At 36.6% G+C, this 20685-nt stretch overlaps 1 protein-coding gene across 2 annotated transcripts; it reads left to right on the top strand.

Annotated features, from left to right (window-relative positions):
- Positions 1-491: 491 nt before the first annotated feature.
- Positions 492-18752, top strand: klf5l (Kruppel like factor 5 like). Of its 2 annotated transcripts, none has more exons than XM_055180671.2 (4): positions 492-638; positions 7628-8420; positions 8694-8753; positions 16422-18752. In XM_055180671.2, the coding sequence occupies exons 1-4, from the start codon at positions 618-620 to the stop codon at positions 16598-16600; spliced, it is 1053 nt and encodes a 350-aa protein (XP_055036646.1). In that variant the 5' UTR covers positions 492-617; the 3' UTR covers positions 16601-18752. The 2 variants fall into 2 exon arrangements, with proteins under 2 accessions (XP_055036646.1, XP_055036645.1); XM_055180670.2 differs by lacking the exon at positions 492-638 and adding an exon at positions 645-916.
- The last annotated feature ends 1933 nt before the right edge of the window (positions 18753-20685 follow it).

The following is a 20685-nucleotide window of genomic DNA, read 5'->3' as shown; positions in this document are numbered from 1 at the left end:
GCTGCTATAAATCCATTAACACCAATAAAACTATTAAGGTGTAAGGCGTGTAATGTGTCTTGACCAGAAATATGGTTCAGAAAAGCAACACATCTTACATGTGACGTGGGCTTTACGTGGGTGCCATAATATTACAATTCAATATGAACTACTTTTATGTAATGCCTGGGTTTCAATGAAATAGGTATTTTGTAACCATATTATGCATATGTTTACATATATTGTACAGTTTTATTTAAAAATTTACATATTTACGTAAAATGTATGTATAGAGGCTATAAATGCGTTAATTTAGTCAAAAAAAAATTTGTTTTTGGTGAACTACACACATATAGCTATCCTAAATGCATATTTTCTTTCTAAACATTAAATATTTTGAATTTGTATAAAAACATACAAATAAAAATGTCAGTGGTTTTCTAAGAATTAAATAAGCACAGAATTAAATTGTTTACAAAACTATAACATCTGTAAAACGCGCATGATGGACGAAAGGTAACGCCTCCACCGTCTTAGATTCTCAGGTGAGCCACGCCTATCTTCCCTCTGACTGGACAAGGCTCCCATTTCTTCGCTCAGATTGGCGGAGATGCGTGTCATTCATTTCCTTGGCGTCCATGAAGCGATATTTTACTCAGGTAAGTCTACCTGAGTGACACAGGGAGGGTTTTTGGATACACCGTGCGTCTGGATGTACACACAAGGACGTTAAAACAATACCGTAAATGTGTATTCGTCGTTAGGAATAAGCTCGTGATATTATTTAAGATATAGACATATAGACATGGCAAGTGTAGGAGTGGCCGTTGGCGCGTCGGTTACAGAAGAGCGGGCGGTTTTCACGCAGCTGAAGCCCGTGCGGATGTGTGGAGCGGACGGCCCGGAGGACTCCGTGTTTGAGGACGTTAAACCCGCGGTGAGACTCACAAATAATGCTGTTAAAATGGCCTTTATTGCACCGAGAAATAATAATATTTTAATGCCCAAAAATATTTTATGGAACTGAAGCACTTCAATTAATTTAGTAATTATAACCAGCTTTCTATATGAATGGTTAGCCTCATATTTCCACAAAACCGGCTTATGAACATGAAATGTTGTTTACAAAATGTGTATAAAATACTGCAAATATTGCACGAAATCATTTTTAGGACCTTTATGCAAGTTTCATCCACACAGTGAGGGGCCACATGCTTTTTTTATATTCACCTTGCTTTATGACGAGCCATTTTGTCAAAGTTGCTATTAACCTACAAATTATTGGTTTATTACAACGTAAAATATAAAAGGATAATAGTTAAAATAGGTCCATTTACTTTAATAATTTTTTATAAATGCAAGAATGCTCACTAACCTCTATGCACTGTTGGCAGTTATGGTGAAATTGATGGTGTCAGTTTAACTTTAGTGAAGTTCAATATATTTTACACCACAGGGAAAAGTTATGACCCAGATAAATTCATAGTCATTAATAGATATCTAAGATGAATTGCATTTGTTGAATGAGAATTTAACTGCCTTTAAATGTGTTTTAAAGAGACACGTGCATAAATATCTGCTATGTGGGACAATAATTGTGTAGGCCTATACTTTCATTGAATTTAATGATATGGAGCCATTGAATGTCTGAATAACATCTAGCATTCTTTATTAGGTTATATGGGATCCTAATCTGGACTCCCACCAACTCTTAACTATCTAAGCCAATGACTGATGACCTCGTTGTACTCAAAAGTTCATATGGCCGCAGGTATAACATGTAGGTTGTTGGCTAAACTGACAGGAACAACGTAGGCCTTCAAACAGGACATGTTTCGTTGTTGACACCTCATGTGGTTAGTGATGAGAAGCTTACCGTTGACCTCATGTGCTTGTCTTTAGCGCTAATTGTTGGTAAAATGTGCCATTGCACGTACCTCCAATTAAATGAATTATAATCATGTAAATTAAAGGTTTAAACTTAATTAAATACAATTAGTAAAGTAATCTGAAACCGTCAAAGTCCTGACTTTAACTTAAGATAATTTATTGATTTGTAACATCTAATCTAAAGATAAAAAAGTATTTATCAGTGTCTGAGTCATTCGTAGTGGTGCCATGCGTCTCTCCTTTAATAGTCTAGGTTTTTTGTCTGGTGGCCTCAGTGCCACTTGGCATTTCGCAGAAGTCAGTATGGTCCTGCCCTCTGCTTTGAAGAGGGGCCGAGATGGTTTCTTTACCAGTCGATGTCTTGAATAGCCAAAACAACTGCTATCTTTTTTCCCCAAAGCCATAAAACATCATTTTGGTCTCAAAGGTTTTGTTTTCTCTCGCTGGTGCCCTAGAATGATTTGTGCTGTTATGGCTCTGTTAAACAGACAAGAGGCCTATCAGTCCATTTTATGGGGATCCATCGACAAATCTCCATCTTCGTGCATTCCTTTTGACCATAAAAGACAATTATTTCTGGGGTAAGACTATTTGTGTTGCAATTAGGATGAAGGTCTTTGGACTGACATGATCTAAAATCGGCAACAAAAATGTAAATAGATATATTCTTTATAAATATATATTTTTATTTTAAGAAAAAAATGCTTATGAACACAGACTCCCACAAACAAAAATTCTAAAAAGTTTATTTATTAGGAATTTAGTGGATTTTTATGGTCTGCGAGCATTGGAAGAAATAAACCTGACCAATACGGAAACCTTCAGCGTATTTATGTCATAGAGCATAACTCCATCTTCTAGCTGTTATCATACCCTGAGATACAATTTTATTATGAATATTAATTTTGTCTAGCCCATGAATTTTGTGGGATTTGAGCTATGTTGTCTGTGAGAATTTATGGAAAAAATACAGACCAACATGGAAACCTCTAACGTATTAATGTCAAAGATTATTTTAACCCTAACTCCATATCCTAGACGTTATTATCCAAGATACATTTATTTAATGGAAAAAATGCTTATGGACACAGCCTACCACTTTCTTTAATAGTGGATTTTGTCCAGTCCATGAATTTTGGCAATTGGAACGTATTTATGACAAAGGGTATCTTAAAGCCTAACTCCATCTTCTAGATGTTATCCTGCCATAAGATAAACATTTTAAAGGAAAAAATGCTTATAAACACAGCCTACCACAAACAGACGTTTTTAATAGCGGATTTTGTCTAGTCCATGAATTTGGGGAATTTTGAGCCATGTCTTTGAAAATGTAAGGACAAAACACTAACCAACATGGAAACCTCCAACGTATTCATGTAAAAGATTATTTTTATGCCTAACTCTGTCTCCTAGTTGTTATCGGCGCCAGAGATACATAACTGGTAGTTGTAAATGTTCTCCAATCATTAACTCACAGTTCTTGGGCCAGGGTTCAGCCGCCGTCTTTCCTCTCCTTACACCAGAACCGGAGAACAGAACCATCTGGAGCACAACCAATAGAAAGGGGTCTGTAAGAACAAGGGCACTGTCTCCTCTGCCAGCACCATCTCCACACAATACTTGTTTTAGCACAGATCTAAAAACAGCGGGGTAAATGCTTGCCAAATCTGGAGCATAAATCAAAAGCGATTTTCCATTAATTACCTGGTTTCCGAAGCTGGCCATGAAATGTTATTCTTAATGCTGAGTGAGAAATTGTCTGTAATAAGCGCCTTATCCAAAGCAATATGAAATGTTGAAGAGATGTCAGCATTTATTGTACATGAGTTGTCATACCTGAAGGGATGATGATATTCACACGGTACGTGATACGGCATCAGTTGGTTGCCAAGGAAATGGATTTCGACAATACTTGTCATAGTGTTGACTTAGCTACCACTTCAGACAGCTGGACATTGCGGTACTGTTGTAGTTTTTATTGCTTAATATGATAAATGCTGGAAGGTTTACAAGTAAAGCAATTGCTTAAATACAGTTGGGTTCAAAGGTCTGAGATCACATAAAAATTAAAAATAGATATGTAAGGAATAAATGACGATGGGCCATTGAATTATAAGAAAATAATGCACACCCAAGGTGCAATGCGGTACGACGCGAAGCGGAGTGACGTTACACCACGGGTGTGCATTATTTTCAAATAATTCAAAGGACCGGAGTCAATTATTCCGCTTATACCACGGTTACCACAAACATTGCTCTGGTGCCTATTTTAAAGACTTTTTAAGACTTTAGGTCTGTAAAGAAGTTAGGTGTGCGGTTATCAGAAATTAATGCATACCCACGGAACATTTCTCAGCCAATCAGAATACAGCATTCAACAGACCCGTGGTATAAAAATGTGTAACAGTATTAGGATATTCAAATATGATATAAAGTGAGTACGATTTTTTTTTTATTCACTTATTAAATAACCTAAATCGCATTCATGTGAACATCTTTGTACAGAAGGTCAGATTTCTGTTCCTATATGTAAGCACACAAGATGGATGTGTCATTTTGTGATATTGATGATCAGATTTTGCTCATACTTGTGAAGTTCAGCAGACTTTTCACTCAAATTGGGATGCTTATAATACACTCCCAAAACAAAAGTACAAAAGCTTTCACTGGGGCTCTTTCATTGCATATAAGTAACTCAAATGTCCCTTCCTGTACCAAATGTATACATTGTAAAAAGTGAAAGCTACACTACTTCCTTCAGTTGGTAACCACTAAAATATGTAAACATTTTCAACTTTAAGTTGATCCAACTTTTACTTTTTACAGTGTACATATCTGCACCTAAATGGCACATTTTAGGACCTTTTAAAAGGGTAACACCCTAGTGACAACTTTTGTACGATTTTTTATTTTATTTTATTTTTTGAGAGTCCAGTGTGTAGTAGTTATATTTTATTAAACTAAAACTGAATTGTAATAGATAGCATTTACCCAAGTGGTTTCAGTCTTTTGCACTGCAATGATCTTTAAATGTCTAAACCCATGCAGTCATTATGTACTGCACTACCTTCAAACATGAACTGTTCCAAGACGTGGGTATTTTGGTTGTTCGGGATTTTGCATGTGCTAACCATTTCATCATCAGACATTTGACTTGCCAATTGACTGGTTTTGTAAATCTAGTTTGTTAGTGTTGTGAAAATTCCCTCATTTATCAGTCTCTGTATCTTCGAGCACCGTTGCTCCTGAATGGTTCTCCAGTCTACGCTCTTTTTAGCGATCTATTTTTGTACATTGTTTGTGCCGATATCTCCTCCAGCTATCGCATGTCAGTGTTTTGGTTTTGCTTTGTGTTCCATGGCTGCCACACCCACAGGGTTTCTGTTTACTCTGTGCCGCAGTGGAGCACTTGGAGCTCCGTCGATTCTTGCTTTGTGTGCGCTATTAAAGCGGGCAGTTGGCTCTCACACTGCTTGTACCAGGCGTTCAAGTCACAAATCAACTTCTGTCAACTCTGAAGACAATAAGATCATATTCATGCCAAGCTCCCAAATCTCCTTGCTCAAATGGGATCTTTAACAGAATAGACTTTTTTAGTCCGTGCAAACTAATCCAGTTACAGGCCATAGCCTAAAAATGGAATGCACAAAAACTTTAGAATTGCAAAACTGCATTTTTAGAAATGGTTGAAAAAGATATTTAATATTACCAAGATGCGTCACTGGTATTTATATAAATGGGGGAGATTGCAATGGTCATTATGGCTGCTCTTGCCTTGCCTTCCAATAAAAAGAGCCAATCATCAACCGTTAAAGAATAGCGTCCTCTGGGGGAGGGACTTTGCACATGTGCAGTATCTGACAAGTCTTGCCTTAAGATCTGGAGGTGTTGCAAACATGGTGGCCCAGTGACGCGACTTCCTTAAAAAAGACTTTGGCTGCATCCGAAATCTCTACAAAGGCCAAATCCAATGTTTGGTTTACTTCCTGACTCATGGGATAGCTTCATCGAATTGTCCCACAATTCTATGCGTAGGCGTGCATGGCGAATGTGATTGGTTAAGTTCGAAAAAATAAAATGGCTGTCAAGAAAGCAGACGGAGCACAAATTTAGAGTAAACAAAATACTTTCACTTATAATTTAAAAAAAATACAATATTTTCACTTTTTACTAGGGATGCACCGATATGGAAATTTTGTCCGATACCAATAACCTATAATTCTTTATATTTGGGGGCCGATAACCGATTTATATAGGCCGATAAATATTCATATTATTTTCACAATGAAAAACTCCCAGACCGCGGACATCTTTGCGCTAGACTAGCATACTCTTCTTAAGCCCGCAACATGTGTCATGTTCGTGCTATGTCACAGAAAGCACCAATCAAAACTCCACATGGTCAGCAATGAGCAAGTGAAGTGGTTCAACAAACCAAAATAATTCATCATTTATCGGCTTTCATTTATCTGCCTAATTTTGCTATCAGACCGATAACCGATAATATTAAAAATAAGCAGTTATCGGCCGATAACGATATGTCGGCCGATATATCGTGCATCCCTACTTTTTACACATTTTGAATGCATTTCCCGGAGCTGCCTTCATGCTGCTTAAGTCATTGCCTCATGAGGCAGCGAGGCAACAAGTCAGCTGCCTTGGGTTTCGGATGCAGCCTTCGTTATTAGCCAACTGCAATCCACATTTTCTGCCTCTATACCGCCATCTCTGTTTGAAACATAACACTTAAATTATAAATTAGTATGACAAGCTTACTATTGCGAATAAAGAGAAGGAGAAAGTTTTGAATACTGATTGTTTATGTACTTGCTCAATACCTAATTTTTATTTTTTTTAACGAAAAATTCAACCTGATCTCACGAATTCCGTGGTATAGTCATGGAATATTTTGCTAATTTTTACGTGGCATTGTCACGGATCTCCGAATTTTTCTGTGGCCATACCACGGACTTTCTTTACCGTGTCATGGATTGGTAACTCAACTGTTTCTCCTATTTTCTTACCATTGTCCCTTCGGTTTAGGGTTAGATTTACATAAAATGACATCCTTACCCAAACCCAACTCTAACCCTAACGCCAAGTGACAATGGTTTAAAATTTAAAAAAAGAAGTATAAATCAGAAAAAAATTGTATAAACCAATACTTAAAGTGACATACTAACGCAAAAAAACAAATCTAACCCTAAACAGAAGCGACAATGGTTTGAAAATAAGAAAAAGCAGTTGAGTAACCAATCCTTGACAATGACACAGAAAAATGACTATACCACAGAACTTTGTGAGATCATGTTGAAAAATTCAACCTTCAAACCAAGTGATGTTCACATAGGACATGTTTTTTGCATTTAAAACAGCTGAATGAAATGCTATAAATTTGATTTGAATCTTAGACTCCAAAGACAAATTTTTTTTATGTTGGATTGTTTTATTTGCTATCATAAAACGAACGTTACTGCCAAAGTTACAAAAAAAAAAACAAGTGACATGCATCGACCGAAGGTTTCTTTCTGATTCTTTGTTCATAAATGTAAAAATGCTAACCACATAAAAGCCACAAAAAAGAAAAACATCTAGATCAAATGGTCAACTTCACTATTTAACTTGTTGGTTGCTGTTGTGATCCATGTCTATTTATTGTAATCCAATATGATGTGCAAATATTTGACCATAATTCTAATCATTCAGTGATTGAATCATAAGTCATTGCAGACTCATAATCATCTTCTGTTCATTTCAGACACGGATGGAGATGGATAAATATTTGCCCCAAACTGGCCTAATGCTGTCCCCACTTATGACAGACAAGCCAAAGTACCGTCGAGACAGTGCCTCCGTGGTGGACGAGTATTTTGCGGATGAAAAACCTGCTCCGTACAGCCTTAACATCAACGTCATCCTGCCCAACACCACGCACCTCCGTACAGGCCTTTATCGTCCGAACAAACCTCCGGTGCATTCGATCAAAATCGAGCCGGGGGTGGACGAACCCTGCAGCATTCAGACGCTCCCTGACTTCACCTCCGTCTTCAGCGTGCCCCAAACGGTCAACAGCATGTTCATCAAACCGGACATGGGCGTCACAGACGAGCTCCACATCGGTCCTCAGCAGCCTTCGGTATACCAGATGCCCGTCAGCAGTAGTGACCTAGCCACGATGACCTTCTCTCAGAGCCAAGCTATAAATGGAGTTGGCTCGTCTGGCAGAACCATGCTCAACCTGAACACTGTGGCAATAACGACACAATCCGGCGAATTCGCCATGCCCGAACCGTACTACACTTCACCACAACCGCACAGTTTGCCTCCGTCGCCACCCAACTCCCAACCCGGCAGTCCGGAGAACCAGGCAGAGCTCATTACATCCATCCCCCCTCCGCCATACCAGGCTAGGATGGGTATGAAGATTGGACAGATGACCCCTCACTCCATGCTAATGGCCCATGGTCAGGGCGTCCTCACGGGGCCTAGATACAACCGACGAAACAACCCTGAGCTGGAGAAGAGGAGAATTCATCACTGTGACTTCCCAGGTTAGTGTTTTATGTAGATATACTTATCTAGAGCAAGGACAGATAAATGCTAAGGGGGTTACCGGGTTTACCAATATTATAATCAATTTATGGGTCACCATAGTGATGACTTTATATTTCTGATGCTTTTGTTGATTACTTTGATGTATTAAAGATCATTTTTATTGGGTGACATAAACTTTCAGGCAAGTAAACCATTACAATTTCACAGTAAGATAAATATGACGGTTTTCAAATACGTTTGTGAACTAACATCCCATTTTTTTCTGTCAGGATGCACCAAAGTTTACACAAAGAGCTCCCATTTGAAAGCACACCAGAGGACTCATACAGGTAAGAAACTGAAATCATTCTGTAACACAGACACATTTAAGTTTGAAGCAACACAAATCCAGCATAGTATGGAGAGAGCGGTAGGACAACATAGTACAGGGTGGAGGGAGAGCTTAATTGACTCTTTTCATGCTTTTATACACATTGTGTCTGCATGCCTGTACAAGCCCGCATGCTTTCCCGAGGGGGAAATCGCCGAGCGGTGGAGGAAAAACCTGTTCCTCTTGCTTTTTCTGTCTGCGTTCGGCGGGGGGAGGAGGTGTACGCCGCTGCTCGAAAAGAACTCGGCAGTTTCGCCACGTTCATCTCTCTGTGTAACACGAAACCCACTGGAATCCCACCACACTTGAATGAAACCCAAATCTTCCCACCTCATACTCCAGTAGGGCATCATTTTTTTAACGTTAAGCTGATAAAAGCAGCTTTCCCGCCCGTTTGCCCCTTTTCTTCTTGGCTTTCCATTTCGGGGTGGTCACACAAACGTGGAGGGATTCCCTTTAGCCTGAGGTATCAGTATTGTTGTGCTCTCAGTCACCGGCGCCTCGAGGTGTATTCACGAGTCTGTTAAAGCTCATGCGGCGGGTTCGTTCCCATGCGGCGCACAGGCAAATGGAGCGGGTGGTTCAGCAGTGCAACAAGTATTAGCATGGATGAAACCGAAGGAATAATCCACTTGAGGCCATGCATTACAGTGATTTTACTGCGGGGAAGGGTTGTGCTTCATGACACAAAGAGAGAAAAATCACTATATTGCATACATTTAAGAGACTTAGTGCTTTTATTAACTGCTGGTGAATGTGATATAAGGTGTTAGAAAACATGGATGTTCAATAAATAGAATTAACTATTAATGACAATATTCAGTAAAATAATTAATTAGCATGACTGGGGGAAAAAACTGGGGTCACTGGGGTAAAGGGACACTAATTTTCCCCCTCCCCTGGAGTTAAACATTTGATTTTTATCGTTTTGGAGTCCATTCGGTTGATCTTTGGGTCTGGCGCTACCACTTTTAGCATAGCTTAGCATAATCCATTGAATCTGATTAGACGCATATTTAAAACTTGACACTTCTGTAGTTACATCTTGTAAGACTGATGGAAAATTAAAAGTTGCAGCAGACGCAATGATATTATGCACTGCATGAAAATAGTCCCCTGCTATTGAAAGTTACCAATGGGACTATTTTCGGGCACTGCATAATATGGTATGGTACAGCAGCAAAGTAGATTTTTTACGCCAGAATGAGAGTATAGTTCCCAGCCATATCCGCATAGAAAATCACAACCCTCAATTCTCTGTCCGTCCCAGTACACGACGCAACCACAGAAGAGTCAAGTTTCAAACAGGAAAAACATCAAAACTCCCAAGTCATTCCTAGCGCGATGCCAATGGTCTAGTCAGATTCAATGGATTGTGCTGGGCTATGCTGGAAGTGCTGGCGCCAGACCCGGAGATCGGCTGAATGGATTCCTAAGCGGTAAAAGTCTGATTTTTAACTTTAGGGGAGCTATATAATGAGCCTATTTAAAAAAAGTGGAGTGCCCCTTTAAAAATACACCTCAGTACCTCAACAGTACATATTGGTATTAAATGTATACATATCCGTACATAAAACATACATAGTAAGAAACTATATAAATGGTACTGTCCCTGTGACAGATGTTGTACAGCTTTTTCTGAGAGCCAAGGAACGTGGTACATTCATATAAAATGGGCATTTATTGGTGTTTCACAACAATGTTAAATGCAGATCTTCAAATCAGAAATTGTTGTACACTAAAGGTGTTGCAAAATGCCATAGGAGTACCATTTTTGGCTGAATTGTTTCATAAAGAACCTTTAACATCTGAAGAACCTCTCTGTTTAAAAAAACGTTCTTTGTAGTGAAATTAGATTATAAAAGTTGAGAAAAATGGGTTACTTCTAAGAACCTTTGACCGAATAGTTCTTTGGAGAACCAAAAATAGTTCTTCTATGGCATTACTAGCTATGTTTCCATCCAAAGTTGCATATTAAACTTATGTGCATATTTTTAAATATCGCATTACACATTTCCGAATAAAGCAGCATTTTCCATCCAGTAAGCTGAAGAGAGCAAAATCATCCCTTCCTGATAAACTGCCACTAAATATCAGTGAGAAAAGCATAAAGTCATTGTATTTAACTCTTTCACCGCCAGCATTTTTTTTTTAAGTTGCCAGCCAGCGCCAGCGTTTTTCATGATTTTCACCAAAGTTTAATGCCTTCCAGAAAATGTTCTTCTTCAGATATATAAACATACAATATACCAAATGAAAGAACAGACCCTCTGCTTTCAAAAAAAAAACCCGTTTCATCCTACCTTGAGTAGTTCTTTTGTAATCAGCTTTTGAATATGGGTAGGTTTCTGCAAAAACACCACATTTTGAGCAAAAAGCTGAGATAATTCCATTTTTGTGACGGACTTTTCATAGAGATCCCATTCAGAGCGATCTTTAAAACAGACACGGACATGCAGCAGCTTGCCATAGGGCAATACTTCCGGGTTTAAAAAGTTGCGGATAAAAGTTTAAAAAGTTACCTAGTGGATAATAGCGGTATTGCGGAAAGACGGAAATACTCGTCATTGGCGGGGAAGCGTTTTCTCTTGATTGACGAGATATCTCGTCAATGGCGGGGAAAGAGTTAACCATTTTCATGTATAATCACCTCAGAGCGCACAGATGAAACACTATACACCTGTTTTCAGATCTGCTTTCAGATGTAGATTCCTGCTGTTTAAGTTGACAGTCAAGTAAAACAGTCGTGTAAAGTAATATTACCAAACCATTGAGATGACAGACTTTACCGATTCATTTCAGAACTTCCAAAACCACATTATAGACGTTTCATCGAAAACACGCGCATTGTCGCGGTTGGAACTTATTCTTCCGGTCTCTGTTTGTTTAATGGTCTGATTGGTGGCTAAACTGAACTCTTGAACAAATACATCGTCGAAAATAACAAATGTTTTGGTTTCCTAAAGACGTGGAGTGATGGCAATCGTGGATTACCGCTATGTGAAGGGAGCTTAAGCAGCCGATCTGTAGTTAACATTGTATACATTATATAGTACACATTTTACACAGTAACGTTAGCTCAGTGTAGTTTTTGATATTTTTTAGCTATGAATTAATCTAAGATAATCTACTTGTTGTTTATTTGGCTTGTTATCAGAAATAAACTACTCTAAAAGGACTTTGTTGTTATTGATTCTTTGCGGAGTTTACTAAAAGTTACGTTTGTTCAACGAAAAACCGTCTATAGATGCTGTGCAGTTCTGTAAGCTGGTTAGTTCAGTTATGCCGCCCAACGCGCAAAGTTTTGTGACTTTTTTGATACGCATCTAGGCATTTATTTGGTTAAAGTATTTCCATCGTAGTTCATGCGCATGTTTTCTGATCTGATAAGAAATTGATCCGACTCAATTATTCGCATACGTTTTTAATGCGCATTTTTCGAAATGAATGTGCATCTTGACGTTTCCATCCAGCTTTTTTATGCGATACTCCAAAATGCGCATAAAAATAGGTGGATGGAAACATAGCTACTGTGAAGCACCATTGTTTTTAAAATAATATGTTTTCCATGAGCCTCGCACATACTTTGGATCCTCCATCACGCCCGATGTTCCGTCTTTCAACATCGTATGTTTATGTTGACACGGATCAGGTTGTCATTTCCCAGGTGAAGAGTTTTGTTTCAAAAGACATTGGGGGCTGGGAATGAGACCACCGCAGTGAAAGCTGACAAACAACGAGCTCTAGAACATTCGGTGCTAAATTTAGATGAACGTTATGACAGGTTGACGACACCTGTAATTTCAATGTCTCCAGGAATGTTGTGTTCTGGACAGAAGATGAAAATTGAGGATAATCAGGGAAAGTATATCAGGATGTACTCTCTGTTCTCTCTGTAAGCTGGCAAAACTTGTTTCTAGTTTTATAACCTAAATAGTAGTCTAAGCGGTTAGCCAAGATTATGCATACAGTTTTAAAAAACATTTGCCAGTTTGATGGAGCATATCTAAGCGTGCTTTTAAAGAGTGTTTATAAATACTCTTCAAAGATATAACCTGTCCTCGTATTAACAATAAGAGATAGTTAAACGCTATTCACCTTGTTTATGATGATTCTTTTAACCAATTGCTTTGAGGGTTGCTATTATCGTCGTAATTGAACTTGTTGCCCACCTTACTCAAACAGAAGCCACTGATAAAGGTTGTGCATTGGGGATTTTATGAGGATCCCTGTGAGTTTGCTTGCAGTTATTGTGTAACATCACAACAGATTTTACAATACTATGCATCACATGCTTGCTGACATTACACAACAAGAGAAAATAAACTTGCCATTACACAGATTTAAATGATTAAGGATTGCACACAACCGGACTTACACGATAAACTTTCATTTATGTTATCACACGTGCTCGATTTCTATTGAGGATAGACAAATCACAGTGTACTACTATAATGGTTCAATACAAAAATTTCTAATTCTGTTAGCAACATTCAACTTCCACATTTTTATGTCTTTATAATAGTTGCGCTTGTGTGTGTGTGTGCAGTAAAATGCTTTAGCGATAACAGATTAGCCGTTGCACAACCGCCAGCTAACCAAATAATATCTCTCAGTTGTTTGAGCTTGTTGGTCCTTAAACACGGATTCCACGAGCTGAAGTGTTTGATAGGGGAGCTTTAGCTCATTCAGACCCTAAGTAATTGAAGTCTTTTGTCAGCTTGTTAGAAGAGCGTTTGTTTGTCTATTTTTGAATTCTGTTTTCATGTATAGAAAACGCTGGACTACAATAGCCGGTTTAGGGTTCAATTAAATACAGCTTTCAGCACGAACCAAGCGGTGCATTTTTGCTCTTGTTGGATACTTCCTGCAGTATTTCGAAACTTTCACCCCCTAAGCTGACACAACAGCTGTACTGTTTCACTGTGGTAAAGTCGGGTTATACTGATATTTCAAACCAACAGTTTATTGTTATGTAGTAAAACACAGGGATAAAAAAGCATGTCACTTCATGTGTACCATGTATAAATCTGTATTTGACAAATTAAACTTGAACTTGATAGTTCACTGAAAAATTAAATGTCTGTCATTGTTTATTCACCCTCATGTTGTTTCAAACCTGTATACATTACTTTGTTGTGCTGAACACAAAGGAAGATATTTTGGAAAAATGTTTGTAACAAGCAGATCAGGGGCACCATTGACTTCCATAGTTCCAATAATAATATGGAAGTGAATGGTGCCCCAGATCATTACTTAAAAATATCTTTCTTTGTGTCAAAGTAATTTATGCAGGTGTTGTTGGAACAACATGAGAATTAGTAAATAATGACAGTATTTTTATTTTTAGTGAACTATCCCTTTAAGAACTGTACATTATTTGACTTAAAGGGATAGTTCATCCAAAAATGAAAAGTTTGTTATCATTTACTCGCATGTTGCTACAAACCTGTAGAAATGTCTTGATGAACACAAATAAAAATATTTTAAGGAATGTTTGTAACAAAGCAGATTAGGGGCACCATTGACTTCCATAGTTCCAATAAAACAATGGAAGTGAATGGTGCCCCAGATCATTGTTTAAAAATATATTCCTTATTGACTTCCATAGTTCCAATAAAACAATGGAAGTGAATGGTGCCCCAGATCATTGTTTAAAAATATATTCCTTTGTGTCAAAGTAATTTATACAGGTGTTTTTGGAACAACATGAGAATGATTAAATAATGGCAGTATTTTTATTCTTAGTCAACTATCCCTTTAAGAACTGTACAGTTATTTTACTTAAAGGGATAGTTTACCAAAAAATGAAAGTCTGTCATCATTTACTCTCATGTTTGATGAACACGAATAAAGATATTTTGAGGAATGTTTGTATTAACAAAGCAGATTAGGGGAACCATTGACTTCCATACAATGAAAGTGAATGGTGCCCCAGATCATTCCTTAAAAATATCTTCCTTTGTGTCAAAGTAATTTATACAGGTGTTGTTGGAACAACATGAGAGTGAGTAAATAATGACAGTATTTTTATTTTTAGTAAACTATCCCTTTAAAAACAGTAAAATTATTTGAGTTAAAGGGATAGTTCACCAAAAAATGAAAGTCTGTCATCATTTACTCTCATGTTGCTACAAACCTGTAGAAATTTCATGAACACGAGTTATTTTGAGGTATGTTTGTAGCCAAAACGTTTGGTAGTAGTGGTGGCTCGTGACTGCTCTTCAAATTATGTGTTTGGATATATGTCATGTGTTTTCAAAATATGTTTTTGTTGCGTAATGTGAACCATGTGAATCACGTGTCTGCTGCACACGTGTCGAAACAGTTTATGATAAAAGAAACGTTCACAAAATGTTCATTTTGGGGTGAACCCTTTACGTTAAACTGTGGGACTGTGAGCCTTGACACAAAAACATATGTTGTGATTTTGGCATTGACTACCTTTGTAGAAATTGTATGAAAAAACAGACTAGCAGTGTAGTTTGTAAAAAAAACTAAGTCCAGTTTTCATGTAAACTGTACAAATGATTTGTAGGTTTCCCTTAAAAAAGTAAGTTACCTAGTTCAAGTTTATTTGACTTAAAATATTAGTTGACTCAAAAAAAGTTTTAAGTATTCTCAACAAATATCGTTTAGTTGAATTATCAACCAGGTAACTTACTTTTTTTTAAGCTAAACCCACATAAATATTTTGAAAAACACAAAATACTAAGTTTTGGTTTTAAAAAATAAACATAATTTTTTAAAACAAATTGAAATTGTTTAATTTAATTTCCTTAAGTTAAAGTAACATAAAAATATATGCATATTTTTTACAGTATATAAGTGTATTTTTGGCAGGCACATTTTTCATTTTGTCATCTGAAGTTTGTTTTGATCTTGAATGTTAACTGAGGACACATGTGCTAAATAAAACTTGTTAGTTACCATTCAGGATTTTCAACATTAACCTATCATACACAAAAAGCTGCCAAGATTTCTCACTGAAGTGGCATGTGTTAGCTAAATTCACAGGCTGTTGGTACATTATTGGAATATTTTGTGATGTATAATCTATATTACATTACATACTCACACACAGACAACTCATATAGTTTCAGTAATAGTTTTTTTAGTGATATTGTCAAACGTTTGCTGAATGATCTTTATCCCACCATTCTGAAGCTTTTGAGGATTGAACGCTGTGGCAAACCTCACAATGTCAGATCTTATCATCATGTGTGTAAAGCGCTATGTAAATGACTTCCGTGTTTACACATGGGAGTTGTATTACTCCCCAAACCGCAAGCACATACTCGTCTAATTCCTCTATAACTGCCATTTAAAACGTTCTGATATATACACACAGACGTTGCAAGTTCAAGCTGGACTTTGTATGTGGCTGACGCTGAAAGATTACTGTGGATTAAAATAAGTGCTGGTTTCTTCAAGGCCTTTGCTTTACCACAGAGACAATCTCACTCAATAATGTTATTAGACTCTTTCATGTGGTCACTTTCAAGATGAGCTGCAGGTTAAATCTAGAGACTTATTGGGGGAAAGTAAAATAAATATATCACCCTTTGTTTTTTCAAAATAAACGAAATGAATGTTTTTAACAAAATCGCTTTTTTTGTTTTTGTAGGTGAGAAGCCATACCGGTGCAGTTGGGAGGGATGTGACTGGCGCTTCGCCCGATCGGATGAATTGACGCGGCATTACCGCAAACACACGGGTGCGAAACCGTTCAAATGCATCGCCTGCAGTCGCTGCTTCTCCCGTTCGGACCACCTGGCGCTGCACATGAAGCGCCATCAAAACTAAAGGACTTTATATTTGTACTTTTCACATAAATATTTCAATCATTCTTAACGGCGATCAAAAAATAGTATACAATATACTACAAGTACAAGCTCTGCCAATTACACACAGGACTCGATGCGTATAGATCACCATAAAGAGCGTAAAAAGGATGTATAGTGTACATATGTTTTGTATGTGTTTATTGTGAAATGTTATGAATTTAATACTTGACCTCCATCATGTTTGCCTAAATTTGAAAGTGCATTTGTTCCACTGGGACCGTAAATGTCTTCCTAATAACTTGAATGAATCAGTCCAAATTAATTTTAGATTATATTAACATTAAAATCTAGTGTAATATAGTTAAGACGTAATATGTGACCTTGAACCACAAAACCTGTCATAGGAGTCAATAACAAAAAGTCTATTAATGTATGGTTTGTTAAGAATCTGGACAAAATCTGGAATCTGGGTGCAAAAAATCCAAATATTATTAAAATTGCATTTGAAGTTGGTAAAATTACATCACAAAAATAAAAGTTTTTAAATATTTACAGTTTGCAAATTTATTAAATATCAACATGGATCAATAATATCCTAATAATTGTTGGCATAAACGAAAAATAGATGATTTTGACTCATACAATGTACACTGTAAGCCCATACAGGTTGATTGAACTTATAAAAATTTATGTTGAAATAACAAAAAATGTTAAGTTTAATGTACTTAATGTTTTAATTTCTTCCAATATTACTGCACTCTTAACCCGGATTAGTTGACATTACTAGAAATTTGTGAGGAAACCCGTTGCATATAACTATAGTTTTTATCACTTTATATTACTTTTGATGTAATAAATGGTATTATAACACAAAATGAATGACTGACTTTAAGTCAATCATTGAATAAACGTGATTCTCCACAGAAACACAAACAAAACTTTGTCAGTACTGTGGAGAGAAATACAATAAAATGTTCTGAACAGGGTTCATGTACGGAAACACTGATCACCTGAACGGTGACTTCACAAAATTATAGTTTACAACAAAACAACATCAATAAAATAAGAGCTTGAACCTATATGACATTTTATTAACAGTGAAATATTTGAGTAGTGAAAGTTCTTATTCTGTGATAAAGCAGAAAATCAAAATATTCAGGCGCAAAGGATTATGGGTATTCCTCACAACATGAACTAATAATTTTAATTTCATTTTACTTGAATGTTTTAGTTTAATGGATTTTGTAAGCTTAAAACTTAAATCAACTAAACTTTTTAAGCTTTGGCTTCAAAACAGAAAATATTAAGTGATGTTTACTTGATTGTTTGAGTAAAGACAATTTCTGGGTTAACAATGTATTGCTAATATACCCGTGCTACTTAAGACTTGCGTTTTGTGGTCCAAGGTTACATATTTGTATGGAAATCCCCCACCCCTATTGAAAATCTTAAGATGTTTGCTTTTGGATACGATACTGCCATACAAAACTGAGTAACCCTGATGTTTGCTTTTCTCACAGTTTTGTGTCTATGGTTACAGATCTTTATAGGATTGTGTAAAAAGCACGGCTCTATATATAATTCACTGCTTTATAGCTTTTCTGCTCTTTGCATGTCTGACAATATGGATGATGGGTGTGCATTACTAAGACAGTTTGAGTATGAAAAATTTGACAACAAATGCATTTGACGTAGTTATTTCAACAACAGCAGATTGTTTATTGAGAAACAACATGAATATAGAACATGCAACATTTTTGTATCAAGATTCACCCTTTATAAAAAAAATCCCACTTTACAAGGTCACAGAAGGAAGTACAGAAGACTTTAAAACCTCACATTTGTCCCCTCAAGAACAAACCTATTCTGTGTATTGAATGCGATGAGAGCATCCAGTATGCTGGAGCGACCACACTGCTTTTAAGAGTTCTCAAGTTTCCTTCATCTTTGTATGTCACAGTTATGAAGGAAACGCTGGTGATGTATATACATGTAAATACTTTGAAGCTGATTTTGATTTTTATTATGAACAAATGGGATTTTGTTAAGCTCGTCTTGAATGTGGGTGAATTATGTTTGTAGATCTGGCATACTAAGTGATGATCGGTTTAACATTTTTGTATTTTCTTGTTCGAGTACAGAATTTTGAAAATAAAAGAACAATCACATTGTGTGGCGTACATTCTTTTCATTGTGCAATTCTGCCGTCACGTGTAGGCCTACACGTGTTGATACTGGAATGTCATGTGAATATATTGATCATTATTCGTATTAGCAACATTATGCAGTGTAACAAGATGGACCTGTTTATATATATATATCTTTTTTTTTTCGTTGTGACATATTGTCAGAAACTATTATAAACGACTGTTGGTAGTTTCATGGAAAAGTATTAAAAGTCTGATTGATTGCCTTTAGCTTTCAGACCACTTAAAGTTAATTATTGCTTTAACCTTGACCTCTCTGAGAAGATTGTGAGGATTTCTGCAGTTTTTGAAATGGTGCCTAAAACAACTTTCTATATTTCTTTTACATGAAAGCGAGACACACCTCTATTATTAAGGCATTAACTTGATATATTGATAAAACAGTGAGTCAGCTGCTATAGTGATATTCAGAAAAACACCAGCGAGTGGCAAAGTCATAAAACTGGGTGGAGATGAGCTTAGCTTAGATGGAAACAAATAATTGCACTGTCTGACAAGATAATTTACTGAATGAAATCCAGCACACAATGAGATGATTACTACTTGTAGGGTAACGCCCTTGTTTTCATTATGCTACAGCATGTGTTGTATTGTATATGCTGAAAATAAATCGAATAAAACAACACGGTGACAGCAACAGCTCTGAAGAAAAATTAAAAATAACTTTGTTTTCCCGAGAATACCATGTGATAAAAGTCATCGCTCACTCCTTTGGTGTTTAACTTAAAACTTGTCCCAGTTTAATCACTTAATAAAAATTCTTCTGCTTGTGTAATACAGAAACAGGCTTTTGCAATTTTTTAAAATGCATTGTGTTGTTTGCTGACCATCACTCTTCATAAACCAAAAGGAAAGCCCTTGTTATTGTCAGTGTATCTCGGGGTCAGTGTTAATCATTATCACATCAGTTGAGAAGTGAGTGCCATAAAGGTTCAGCCTATAGCTTCAGAAACAAACAAATGCTTACAAGGTAAAGTCCTGATTTTATTAGTCATTCTAAAAAAAGAAAATTATAAAATAGATTTGATGTTATTGAAATGATGAGACTTTAAAATATGACAATGACTTTTACAGGTGTATGTAATATGTTTGGGTGTGGCAGCACTGAATGCTTCAACATGTGCTGTTCTGATCTGCACCACTAGAGGGCGCTGTCACGTGACTGCGACCACCACCACTGCAGCAGTTCTAAACAATCAGCACCATTACATAAAATGTATAAAATGAATGTGATGTGTGTTTATTAAATTCTCTTTTTATCACAAGCATAATAGGAAAAGGTAGGTTGTGTTTTAAATTAGATCATTTTAAGAAAAAGATTTAAATAGAGTTTTAAAGGGGACATTTCACAAGGCTTTTTAAAGATGTAAAATAAATCTTTCGTGTCCCCAGAGTACATATGTTAAGTTCTAGCTCAAAATACCATAAAGATCATTTATTATAACATGTTAAAATTGATAGGTGTGAGCAAAAATGTGGATAGCGCAGATTAAGCAGTTGTATTATCCCCTTCTGACATCACAAGGGGAGCCAAATTTCAGTGACCTATTTTTCACATGCTTGCAGAGAATGGATTACCAAAACTAAGTTACTGGGTTGATCTTTTTCACATTTTCTAGGTTGATAGAAATACTGGGAACCCAATTATAGCGCTTAAACATGGAAAAAGTCTGATTTTCATGTAATTTCCCTTTTAATGTGTAGTCTTACTGTAACATTTTGGTCAATTAATATCATATACATCACTGTGTCCCCCTTTTGAGTGGGGGGTTGAAAAGGTGATGTGCACCTTTAAATTACTACAACACTGGCATTGTTTGGTCTAGAAGCAAAATCTTGTGTTTTAAAAAAAGTGTTTAAAGTTATGAATATTAAATAAAAAAATAGTTGCACCTGT

Source organism: Misgurnus anguillicaudatus, chromosome 9 (genome assembly GCF_027580225.2).
Source record: "Misgurnus anguillicaudatus chromosome 9, ASM2758022v2, whole genome shotgun sequence".
Lineage (NCBI taxonomy): Eukaryota > Metazoa > Chordata > Actinopteri > Cypriniformes > Cobitidae > Misgurnus > Misgurnus anguillicaudatus.
Note: the sequence above shows the minus strand (reverse complement) of the source record. Positions and strands in the feature narration are given on the sequence as shown.

Excerpts from the sequence above, each read along its gene's own strand:
- klf5l (XM_055180670.2), top strand. The coding sequence starts at position 785 with ATGGCAAGTGTAGGAGTGGCCGTTGGCGCGTCGGTTACAGAAGAGCGG. Across the intron at positions 917-7,627 it reads TTGAGGACGTTAAACCCGCG|ACACGGATGGAGATGGATAA; the intron begins GTGAGACTCACA and ends TGTTCATTTCAG. Across the intron at positions 8,421-8,693 it reads TCATCACTGTGACTTCCCAG|GATGCACCAAAGTTTACACA; the intron begins GTTAGTGTTTTA and ends TTTTTCTGTCAG.